The 13188-nt window shown below is 31.9% G+C and overlaps 2 protein-coding genes across 4 annotated transcripts in view; one reads left to right on the top strand and one right to left on the bottom strand.

The window, feature by feature from the left end:
* LOC140435024 (dynein axonemal assembly factor 10-like) overlaps window positions 1-6184 on the top strand; it is a 38415-nt gene extending 32231 nt beyond the window's left edge. For both annotated transcript variants that reach the window (XM_072523689.1, XM_072523688.1), the window contains one exon: window positions 1235-6184. In XM_072523689.1, coding sequence (XP_072379790.1) covers window positions 1235-1442 — 208 coding nt within the window. In that variant the 3' untranslated portion in view covers window positions 1443-6184. The remainder of the gene's footprint in view (window positions 1-1234) is intronic.
* Window positions 6185-8518: 2334 nt separating this feature from the next.
* Window positions 8519-13188, bottom strand: part of LOC140435021 (cytochrome P450 4V2-like) — a 56512-nt gene continuing 51842 nt past the window's right edge. For both annotated transcript variants that reach the window (XM_072523682.1, XM_072523683.1), the window contains exon 10: window positions 8519-8884. In XM_072523682.1, the coding sequence (XP_072379783.1) occupies window positions 8712-8884 (173 nt within the window). In that variant the 3' untranslated portion in view covers window positions 8519-8711. The remainder of the gene's footprint in view (window positions 8885-13188) is intronic.

Here is a 13188-nt window from a genome sequence, read left to right as displayed (position 1 = left end):
GAAAGCTACAATGAAAATACAAATTGATGCCAAAACCAAAGCTATACCAATCAACAGAGAAGTTCGCCAGGGAGATATTATCTCACCAAAACTATTCAAACTTGGACTTGAAGACGTGTTCAGACATTAACTGGGCAGATAAGGGAGTAAATGTTGATGGAAGAAAACTGAGTCATTTAAGATACGCTGATGACATTGTAATATTCGCTACAAGTTTCAAAGAACTACAGACCATGATGACGCTATTTCAAGCTTCGGAAAAAGTAGGTCTTAAGATGAACTTGGAAAAAAACAAAAATAATGACAAATACACCGAACATTCCCGAAATAACATTGAACGACATAAATTTAGAAACAGTAAGCGAATACATCTACCTGGGACAGATAATGAAAATTAACAAAGAAAATCAAACTGCCGAAATTACCAGAAGAATAAGGTTAGCGTAGGCAGGATTTGGAAAACTGAGTTGAATCTTGAAAAGCACTCAAATAGAACAGTATTTGAAAACCAGAATTTACGATCGGTGTATCCTCCCTATACTCACGTATGGTTCACAGACGTGGACACTCACCAAGTCCAATATGGATAAGATAGTAAAAGCACAAAGAGCGATGGAAAGATCAATGCTAGGGGTGAGACTTATAGACAAAAAAAAAAAACAAACAAATGGATTAGAAGCAAAACGAAAGTAAAAGACGCAGGAGAACATGCTGCCAAATTAAAATGGAGCTTCGCAGGACACAATGCCCGACTGAAGGATAAGAGATGGAACCACGAAATACAACAGTGGAGGCCATGGTTAGGAAAGAGAAGCAGAGGAAGACGACAAATGAGATGTGCTGATGATATTAAGAAGATCGGAGGCCACAACTGGAAGCAAGTGGCGCAAAATAGAAGACACTGGATTGATTTGGGGGAGGCCTATGTCCAAAGTTGAAATACTGAAGGCTGAAGAAGAAGAAGAACTAGATGGTTGCACTTGTTTAATGTTTCATTTTCTTACGTTCTTTATTTTTTACGTTCATGACAAAAACGAAACTTTATTATTGCATAAATAACAATTTATATAGACACACTCTTTCTATGTTAGTGCAAATTACAATCAGTAGTTAAGCCAAGTAAGCAAACACTTTTTGCACTTGTTGCATAAATAAAAATCGATATTAACACACTATCTCTCTATAATTTGTACAGATTATCACAGTTTTACTTAATCTATATTTTATTTTTTAGCACATATCCCGATAAGAGGGTAGAAAAGGATGCAGATGGAATACCTTACGGAATTCCAGGAGAGATATCTTGTTTACAAAATTCCACATTATCCGATCAGCCCATAACTTCTTTCGATTGGTGTGTCGATAAACAAGGATTAGCTGTTTGTTCTGCATTTGATCAAACTATTAGAGTATTAATAGTAACTAAACTTAACTTATATTAAAATATAGATATTCATTTTAAGATTACTTCACTTTATTTTATATATTACTAAGATCTGACCTTATCTGGCATCAGATCTCGCTCTATATTTTCAAGAGGAGGCAGGCCTATATAATGTTCTTCTTTTCAGTTTGTAATTTAGTAATTGTTCAGTTAGTCCCTTTTTACATAATATTGTGTTTATATGGTGTGTTTATTTTGTTGTGTATTCTTTTACTTTCTCATTAATCGAATAAATATTTATCTCTTGTCTGACACCTTCATTTCTCTGTCTATATAATCTTGTAATGTTTTTTAATGTCATTTTATTGGCGTATATTCTAGAGTAAGTCGTCAAAATTTCAACGAAACAGAAGATTTCTCCATTAAAAAAGGAGTAAGGCAAGGTTGTATACTGTCTCCAATGCTGTTCAATTTATACGTAGAAAAAGCCTTCGCAGAAGCAGTGGCAGACTCTAATAAGGGTATTAAAGTTAACGGCATATTTATTAATAACATCAGGTATGCCGATGATACAGCCATAGTGGCAGATAACATCGAAGATCTTCAATGCCTTTTAAATGATCTAACTCTTGCAAGTGAAGCTCGGAGTTTGAAAATAAATATCAAGAAGACAAAAACAATGCTTATAAGTAGAAATGATTACCCCAACGCAAATATATATGTCTCTGGAGAAGAAATCGAACAGGTCAGGCAATTTAAACGGTCTCGGGGTCCCAACCCTCGTTTGCTGAACGAGGGTTGGGACCCCGAGAATGAAATAAAGAGCAGAGTTGAACAAGCCAGCAATGCTTTTTTGAGGCTTCGTAAGTTTCTGACTGATCGCAAATTGGACCTTAATCTCCAATACAAGATGCTTAAGTGTTACGTGTGGCCTGTTCTCTTGTACGGAATGGAAGCATGGACGTTAAAGGCCAGTTCCATTAACAAACTTGAAGTGTTTGAAATGTGGTGCCTGCGTCGAATGCTTAAAATATCATGGACGGACAGGGTTAGAAATGAGGAAGTACTCAGAAGAGCGGGCTTACAGGATAGGGAACTTTTTAGTTATGTAAAAAGTAAGAAGACTGCAAACTTGGGACACACATTACGAGGAGAAAGATATACTTTTCAGCAACTGATACTCGAAGGGAAGATAGAGGGTAGGAGAGGTCTGGGACGTAAAAAAATGTCATGGCTGCGCTATATTCGACAATGGACAGGAATCCACAGCTATGAAATGCTTCGCAATGCTGTTAAAAACAGAAATATTTAATCCTGACTATTTAACATCTCACCTGACAAGACGATGTACGGTGGACAGCTACGCAGAAATGCACGGCACCTTAAGAAGAAGAAGAATATTCTAGAGTTACCTCTTTGCATCATTGTCCAGCTTTTAGATCCTTATAATAGAGTGCTGTCTCTAATTGAGGTCTCTAATGTCAATAGAAAAAGACATTTTAGAAGAAGACTTACTAAAATTTATTTTGGTACCGTAAAACGGAGTTACTTTGCACCATAGTTTTTAGTTTCATTTTCTTAGAGTGGATATAACGTTATTCGAAAGAAGATCTGAACTTTTTATTATAAATATCTATTCAACAGATCGTAATATAGCTCTTATTATAACCCATTGTTGGTCGGCCCAGTTTTTTGCATATAAACCTACCTACATTTATTAAAGAAGCCTAACGGGAAATAACATTGCTACATTTTAAATTAACAAACTTTATTATAAGTACAATAGTGAAAATACAAAGTTTGAATTTATCCCACCAGAATTTGTCGCATTCTGGAACAATGTAAAATCCTCGTTTGGAAATTTTCTTGGGAGGATTTATGGCGCCAATTACATTGTTCCACGAATACCATATTTCTTCGCGTCTTTTTTGCCATTTCCAAAACTTTAACGATTTTGACATGGCGTTGATCATCGCTCCGTCATTTTCTATTGCTGTTATGACTCCAGGGTAAACATGATTTTCATAGACAAATAAAACGTACTCACCAATATTTTTTTTAACATGATCTAATGCAGAGTTTTTAATTTTTTCGGCAATATTTGTTCCAAGAGAACCTGAGGCGAGTTTTTCATTAAATTTGCTTTCTTCTTCCATCTCTTGCAGCTCATTTATTTCAACATCTGATAAATCCCTGCCTAGTGGAAAGCGGTCGTCCAAAGCAATATCGTTCTCTGAATCATCTACGACTTCTGGCTAAATAGCTTGATGAAGTGTGGAAGTAGATGCTTCAGTTAGATCTTCTAAACTAATTTCAGAATGAGCAATACTTTGTCATGCTGGAACATTTATTTTCTTTTTCTTCCCCCGTGTCTTAAACTGGGTGGCTTTCTTTCTTTTATCTTCTAAATATCGAATGAAAGTGTTTTCGATATCTGACGAACTTGATTTATTATTATTTGTTGTATGACTATCAGTTATCACACTAGATTGCTGAGTTATTTTTAATCGCTCCAAGAGCGGTGTTATATCACAAGGAACAATACCACATTTCCTAAATCCCGACTTTAATATCTCATCGCTATTCTTTTGTATTTTTTCGATTAATGATCGTAAAAGCGTTGGAAAATGCTGTTTCTCAAGTACATTTGATCTACTTCCCACATGAGTTTCCTTATATTCAGATAAAATTTCAATCCAGGCCTTTTTCATTGGGGCAAATAATGCAACATCTAGCGGTTGTGTAACGTGGGTGCTATTCGGAGGCAAACATATAAAATGAATGTCGTGTTTTCCACACAAATCTAGGACTTCAACCTAAAACGACCTTCTTTCCCTGAATTTTTTTAAGCCTAGGCAATAGAATAGTGTTAAACCAATTTGCAAATGTCTGTGATTCGAACCAACCAGACGCAGTATTTGCATAACGCGTACCAGGGGGCCATTTTCAGTCCAGGTGTCCAACGTTTGCTTGGATTTGTTTGGATTTGTACACCACATAAGGAGGTAGCAGCTCACCAGCTGGATTTCCACACATCATAAGAGAAATGCTACTTTTTGAAAAGTTACAAATTCGTTCTGGATATTTAACCCCACGTTTAGTTAATACCTTTTTTTGCCGGGATCATGTGTTAAGTTCGTCTCGTCATAATTAAAAATAACATGTGGCTCCACACCAGTTAATGTTTGTTTTAAATTTTGTATGTATTCAGCCATTTGGTCTGCATTGAGTACTGCTCTACTTCTTTTTATGTTTGAGGCTATATTTGCAGTAGGGTCCTTATAACGACTTGAAAATGATTTGACCCAATCCATACCATGAGTATTATCCTTAAAGCAAGTTACTTTTTTTCCTTTGCGATTTAAATGAGTCTTGATTATTTGTCGTAATTCCATTCCAGTAACAGGAAATCCAGCATCACTAAAGCTATGAATGCATTGTACTAAGCACCTTTCCTCTTCATGAGAGAATATTTATGGGTATCCAGGTTTTCCAGCGTGTACTCCTTTTAATTTGTAAAAAATAGTTTTTCTTGGAATGTTAAAGGATTCAGCGGCAACTCTTGTACTCATTCCATCTTTTATTGCTGATAGACATGCTTTCAAATCTTCTTCTGAGTAGTCTGCATATTTGCGAGATCCCAGTTTCCTTTTATAACGTCTGGGCATTTCCTAAAAACCATTTTCCTATTAACCTTTTACTCTTTGGGATACTTTGCACCACTTGCAAATTGACGGTTAAGTGCACATGTAAACAATGTTTTTTTTGTTATTGATATCCTGATTTAAAACCGTTATTTTAACAACTAAAAATCGCAATCGATTGTGGTATATGCCATTAGACGTGTACTTACCAATTTGTGTCCGCTGGGACTGTCTGCACAGTATGATTTTGCAAAGTTAGAAAATAATAGATTTTCGAGGTTAATATTTCAACCGTTGCTGATAGATAACTGGCGACCGCAGACAATCTCACGCGTCTTACTCACGTATTGCGATGTTGCCTATGTGCTCTAGAGGTAGTACAAATATATAAACAAAATTGAGCGTAGGTTTACACAAAATAATATACTTTTACACGTTTGGTGCAAAGTTACCCTGCTCAGTGCAAAGTAACCCCGTTTTACGGTACTTTAAAATAAATCTTAAATTTTCTTAAATTTAAAACCTTTCATGGTTCCGCACCAAAATATTCTTTAGAGAGTTTTTGTAATGATGTGTGTAGAGATTATCCCTTACCGTTTTGAATGAGTCAAGTATGCAATACTTGGAAGTTCCCTTTTCGTAATAAATTAACTCTGGGCGCAATTAAGTTAAAATTATTGAGGATTTTCCCAAGGGAACCAACTGTAGACTTCTTTCTAAAAAAATATAACTGAGATCGTCTTTAAGCTACCACTCTCAAAATTTAATTAGTTTTTACCGAACTTATAAAAGAGATAGTAAGACTCAATTTCAAGTTAGTTCCGAGTTGTCGCTGAAATGTCGATGTAATGTCTAATTAATTTAATCTCGAGTTCTTTATTGGTGTCCTAATATTTGCAGCTTAGCACTGTTTAGTATTTCTTGTTTTCCTATTGTCAAATTATTATCTAACTTATTTATTCTCTTATTTATCTATTTGTTATATATCTACCTTTTATACATCTGTTTTGATCTATTATTACTCTATCAACTACATCATTACCCACCCCAATGAAGCTTCCGGATTGAGCAACGAAGCATTCTTAAAATTTTGTGTACGATTAGCTTTTTATCATCCACTCTTGTTAGCTTTTTCGTTACAAAATGAATACTTTATATGAACAACAATATATTGTAAACTTATAAGAAATAAAATATATAATGTGAATAAGGTGTTTTTTTATTAATAAAGCTTTAATCTTTTCGTAATTGGGACGGAGTAATAAATCAAAATTTTAAGGCAATTTACAGCAGGGGCGGCTTAAACCAAAATATGTTTTTGAATAGAGCCTGTCGTTAAAATGTAAATTTAAGACTTTTACCTGTGCAAACGGTATTGAGGAAATTTAACAATAGTTGACCCATATTAACAATAACCGTTTCTTATTTTAATTCCTTTTAAGACTTAAATTAACGACCTTCAGCAATGATGCAATGAGAAAGAGGTAAATTCTTTCCTAACATAATTTAGTTTAGTGAATGAGTACTTAATCTAATTTTATTTAACTCAACTCGGTACATATTTTGGTTAACCCTGTAAAAATAAATATTCGAATAATATATTGTTGTAAAGGCGATTAGGAGACCTTTCAAATGAGGTGTCCCGTGACCTCGGTTTTTATTAAAAAAACCGTCAATTACGTTATTACGCCAACATTGATGACGTAATATCCAACAAATATAGAGCAATTGATGGTTCTTCAAAAATTAAAATTGACGTGTTTTAAGATATTTTAACTAAGAACATAATTTTATTTAACCGTCTAGAAACAAATAAGCCAATGATACATCGTTGCATATGCGATTAAGAGACCTTTCAAACAAGGTGCTCGGCAGTGGCGTGCCCTGACATTTGAAGAAAGGGATGCAAATTAAAGGAAATTATAAAAATACTTACTAACCTTTTTACTTGTAGTGCAGCTCTATTCTTCTGTGATCCTTGGCAAACTCGTTAATGACAGACTCATAAAAACTGGGATTTTCAGACTTTCTTGTTCTTTCAGACAAGTTCTTTTTTAATTGATAAAATCGCTAAGTTAGCTAGCCTCTCGTCACTTGTGGAATTTCTGACAAAGTTTTTAATCCGCTTTAGTACAGAAAAACTTCGTTCTACAGACGCACTTGTAGCAGGTATTGCCATCACTAAGTCACATCATTTTCAAACCTCACTATATGCTTCATCCAGTTCAGTTTGTTTAAGAAATGTCAGCATTTTAGAACTAGTATCAGTTTGTACAGCGTATTGAGGAGAATAAAAAACGCACAGTTGGGAATACAGGGAATGAATGTCAAAAAAGTTTGCATGTTTTTTTAGACAATTAAAAGCCTCTTCCGGGAAACTACAGTTGGCATATTTATTGAAGTTCCATAACTCCACAAATCTTAACTCACAAAGGTTTTTAAATCTTTCTTTAAGCTGCTGGGAAATATTATCTATTATTTCACAAAAAAGTAGATATTTTTGTGTCGCCTACATCGTCAATTCTAATGCGTTTTCTCTTGGGTTCCATCTCTTCGAGGTCGCAAGCTTTTGCCACATGATATCAAATTGCTCCCTCTGTCTGTTGGACTTCGAATTCGTTAATTTTTTTAATACAAAATCCAATATCATTCGATTTAGTCTGCAATACATCAAATAAAATGTCTGTATAAGGAAATATTTCAGAAAATACTTGAAGCAAAAAATTAAAATCAAAATCTCGTTTGACTAATTCCAAATAACCTCTTGAGGAATTCACAGTTTTAGGATCCCAACGGTCTTTATGTTCCAAAATGCTTTCAAATAACTCCTATCACCTATTAGGAATTGCCGATATTAGGAAACTGTTTTTACTAACCTCCCATTGTAGTTCCATCTGGTGGGAGCTGCTCGAGGGAACCTTTTCTGAAGAATGACATCTAAAGCATGTGTCCTTTTGAACGATTTAAAAAAAAAGCAGCCATTCCGCTTAAGGTTTGGAAAAATACTTTGCAAGTCTTATTGAGTGCGACTGATTGCGCTAGAACTAAATTTAGCCTGTGTGCAAAGCAGTGCACAAAAATTGCATTTTGAAACCTCTCCTTAACTTTGGTTTGAAGTCCTTCCAGGTGCCCAGCCATTACAGCAGCTCCATCATAACTTTGAGCGACAAGTTTGGAACCACAGTCCAGTTCCTCAACTATATTACAAACATGTCTATATATACCTTCTGCCAATCTATCTGCAGTTATATCCAAAAATCCCCAAAATCGTTCTTGTATTTCATCATTATTTTTGATGTAACGCAGAACAACTGACAATTGACTCAAATTGACGATATCTGTAGTTTCAACTAGAACAATGGAAATAAATTGTGCTTCTTTTATTTCTTCTTTAATGATTTCTTAAAAAACATATTTTATCTTTAAATATTTGAATTATTACAAATCAATTTGAAATATGATTATGTAGTTTTAACTAATGATAATAAATTTTAGATTTTAGGGGATGCAATGCATCCCTTGCATCCATGGACCGCACGCCTCTGCTGTGAAATATTGAATTTATTCCATACTTTTGCGTCACACTGTATAAGATTACTGGTATACTAAGATACATAATAAAAAATATAAATTTATTAGTTTTAAATTAATACCAAAACCAAATTATTTATTTAATTAAACTGTCAAGCGAAAAACTGTCTTTTCCTTATTTGAACGGGAAAACATTCATCTTTCGGACGGACACTAATGTCAGTTTTCAGTTTTATATCTCCCAATTTACCTACTGATTCCATTTCGAAATTCTGAAGTATGGTTACTAATATTATTTTCAGCGCCATAACTGCAAAAGATTTGCCTAAAATAATAAAATGAATATTAAAATTTGTATTGTGACAATATTACTAAAATACTGGATTTTTATTCTTCATTTACCTCTTTCTAAAACTTGCAAAGCAGACAGATTGATAAATTAGTCGGCTAGGGAATCTATAATTTGCATTCCTCATGCCGTTCATCACGGTACAAATTCTTAGTGAATTTAGTTTCTGGTACTCGAAATCGAGTAAAGAACTAAAATAGAAAGACGGTATTAAATTTAATTTTGATGCAGGGCATCTGCAAGCCGCTTATACGTATTTCAACCTCTTTAGGTCTCATCAGAGCGACATCGGAGCAACTGCATATGTCTGTCTGATGAGACCTGAAGAGATTGAAATACGTATAAGCGTCTTGTATCGAAATTAAATCTAATACCGTCTTTCTATTTCATTTGTAAATTTAACAAAACCTCTGAAATTTAACAAAACATGCCATTACATTTTACTTATATATATTGTGACGATTAGGGTTTATAGAAAATAATTTATAAGTTATATACTACATAATATTAGATATTTGGTTGTTTTAAATAAGTTATATACTAGAGAATTTAATAAAAATATATTTATGTGAGGGCATTTTTAATAAATTAGCATAATAATTGTAAAAAGTTGTATTTTAATATTGTAAATATATATAAGTGAGCCATGTGCTTAGGCAACCAAAAATACTCTCGGAGATTGACAGATATTTATACTCTGAAGTGACGTTTAAAAATATTTACGAATATAAAGTGGGTTATAATAATATATTGTTTGAAATGTGTATTTTATTAAATTAGAATGTTAAGTTACTAATTTAATTATATATTCTGATCTGAAAAGCCTAAATGTAAACAAAATTATTAATAGAAAAGAATGGAATTCTCTGGATCTCCGGAGATGGCCATGTTTGCGAAATGGTTTGTTCCAGAAAATTCATACAAGTATGAAATAGAACAAAATTGGAACATGATCTCTTACGAGATGGTTCTAGAATGTCCAAAAGATATAAATACCCGTGATTTGGATTCAAGATGGCAGTTTTTAGCAGTTTTATCATGAAAGTTAGTTAGAAGATAGATACATTTACTTAGTGAAGTCAATTGTTCAGAAGTTTTTGGAAGTTTTTAGTCAGAAGTCAGGCCAGTTTATTATGAAAGTTATTAGACACATTTAGTGAAGTAAATTGTTCAGAATTTTCAAGAAGTCAGTCAGAAAAGTTTAGTAAGAAATATGAAAGATTATTTGGAGTCAGAGAATCAGGTACAAATAGTCAAATTGTTTAATATAGTGAGTTAAATGAAGATTAAAAATTATGCATATAATTAATGCACATTTATAATTATACACAAATAATTATTGAAGATTATAAAAGTATATTGGAAGAAATTAAATTATATTATGGTTGGAGATTAGTATAAATCAACTTATAATAATTGGATATTGGTATATTGAAAAGAAGAATAAATATAAATGCTGTTTGCTGGTTTGGTTGGTGGTGTATAAATGCTGGAGAAGAAAACTATATCTTAAATTGGTAGAAGCTGATAATTGAAAAAAGTAATTTCACAAAAAACAAGGATAACTGAAGTACGAAGACATTCAGTGGTGATTAGAATCTATATACTTAGTGGAAAACAGTTCATTTAGGCATTCAGTGAAAGAAAGGTACAAAATTTTGTTAATATAATTTAGTTAGTGTCATAACAATTTCAATTTTGAAGATAGTTTGTTTAAATTTTAGATTGTCTATAGAGTTTAATTAGTTTTATAAGAATATCAGTTTAAAGATAGTTTATTTTAAATTTACATTGACTAGGTTAGATATATATGTGTGTTTCATAATAGTTATAATAAAGATAATTTAAAAAAGTACTTACAAGCTAATTCTTTGAGAACCGCGATAAAAACCCTATATATTATATTATTAAAAATACTCATTGCTCATCATTCAAACAAAAAAACACATCATAACAATTTGGCACCCAACGCGGTGGCTCTCTATTTAAAAGAATTAGTTTGGGAAGATAAGTGCTCTCATATAATTAAATTACATATCAGTAAAAAAAAAATTATAGATTTTATTTTTAATTATATTTGAACAAGTAAAGTCTCAAAATGTCTCAAGGAAAGAAAGGTACAAGAAGCAAAAAGAATGAAGAAGATGTGGAAGTAGAAACACAACCTATACAAGAGGAGAGTTTAGTTCAAGTTCCACAAGATACTGCAGAAATGAATCCAGAAAGAGAGGAAAATGTCAATATGGCAGCTTTGATGTCATTAATGATGCAGATGAACAAGACAATGGAAGAGAATTCAAAAGAATTCAAAGAAGACATGAAAAAAATGGAACAGAAAATGGAAGAGAATACGAAAAAATTGGAAGAGAATTCAAAAGAAGTCAAAGAAGACATGAAAAAAATGGAACAGAAATTGGAAGAGAATTATAGAAAATTAGAAAAGAAAATAGAAGATAATAATAATAAAATTGTAAAACAAATGGATAAAAAACTTGAAGCTGCAGAGAAAAAAGTAGCAAATGAAATAAAAAGTATACGGAATGACTACAAGAAAAGGATAGACAATGAGAGGACAGAAGTAAAGAGGATTATTCAAGATAATAAGATAGATATAGAACAGAAAATAGAGTTACAGAAATGTAACTTAGAAGTAAAAATTAACGAAGACAGGAGAAACACAGAAGAAAAATTAGACGATATACAACAAAATATCCAAATAAATAGTAATCAAATAAGAAATGTGGAACAGAGAATAGATGATATTTCACAAATGAGAGACATAGGGAGACCTTACTTAAATTTAACAAATGAGACTGGGATTAAATTCTCTGGTAATATAAAAAATTTGCATCCTAGAGTATACATAAATAGTTTAAAACACAAATTAAGATTTGTGAATAATATTAATGATATTAAAGATTATATTAGAGTGACATTAAATGACAATGCAGCAACTTGGTTTGCTAGTATTGAAAATGATTTAGATAACTTTCAAACATTTGAAAATAAATTTTTAAATTATTATTGGGGTGAATTAGAGCAAGCAAAGTTTAGAGAAATTCTATATTTTGGAAAGTATAATCAAAATTTAAAATCAAATATGGTAGATTATGCATTGAAATTGATAACAGTTGCAAAATATTTAGAACCACCACTTAGAGAGGATGAAACAGTCTTAAATGTATCTAGACATTTTGATGCTGATGTTGTGCAAACCGTAACTGTACAAAATATTCAAACAATAGATAGTTTTATTAATTTTATTCAAAGAATACAAAGAGGCAATATGACAAGTAATAATAACAACAGAAAAAACAACAATACTTTTCAATATAATAAAAATGATAATCAACAATATAGACAATCATATAACAATAATACTAGGTATGGTGATAATTTACAAAATTTTAATAATACTAACACTAATCCAAATAGACAGAACTTTAATAATAATACTAGTTATAATAGACAAAATTTTAATAATAATACTAATTATAATAGACAACATTTTAATAACAGTACTAATAATAATAGACAAGATTTTAACAATAGAAGAAATACAGAACAACCTAACTATAACAGACAGGTAAATTGTGTTCGAAGGAATAGAAGCTGCGAAGACAGGGAACGAAGTAGTACAAGGCAGGAGAATGTGAGTAGAAGTCATAGTAGGGAAAGACATAGGACATCAGATCCAAGTGGTCAGATACAATCTGACAATTCTAATAATCAAAATTTTGTGCAGTAAACTTTCTGAATTACAAGTTAGGCCATTGCTATTATGAAAAACCTTCTGAATTTATTTCTTTAGATGAAGAGAAAATTATTGAATCTATTAATTTAATTTATATAAATGCTTTGGCCAAAAATAAAATGATTAAGATTATGATAGATACTGGTTCAGAAAGTACTTTAGTCTCGGAGAATTTTATTTTTAATACATTAAAACTATCAGATATAATAAAGATTCCAAAAATTAAAATTATTGGTGCAAATAATAAGAAGTTGGGTGAAATTGATAAACTAGCCAATTTTAAAATTAATATTCTTAATAAAGAAATTAATATGCAAGGATTTATTGTCAAGGATTTATGTGTTGATATATTAATGGGAAATGATGAATTGGAAAAGAAGAAAGTAAAGATAGATTTTGAAGAAAAAATGGTAACTTTGGAAGGGCAAATAATTAAATTTATGCAGAAAGATGAGGTAGAAGAAGGAATAAGAGTTGATAGGATATTATTAAAAGAAAATAATGATGTTTATGAAGAAGAAATGTA

The sequence above is a fragment of the Diabrotica undecimpunctata genome, chromosome 2, assembly GCF_040954645.1.
Source record: "Diabrotica undecimpunctata isolate CICGRU chromosome 2, icDiaUnde3, whole genome shotgun sequence".
Lineage (NCBI taxonomy): Eukaryota > Metazoa > Arthropoda > Insecta > Coleoptera > Chrysomelidae > Diabrotica > Diabrotica undecimpunctata.
Note: the sequence above shows the minus strand (reverse complement) of the source record. Positions and strands in the feature narration are given on the sequence as shown.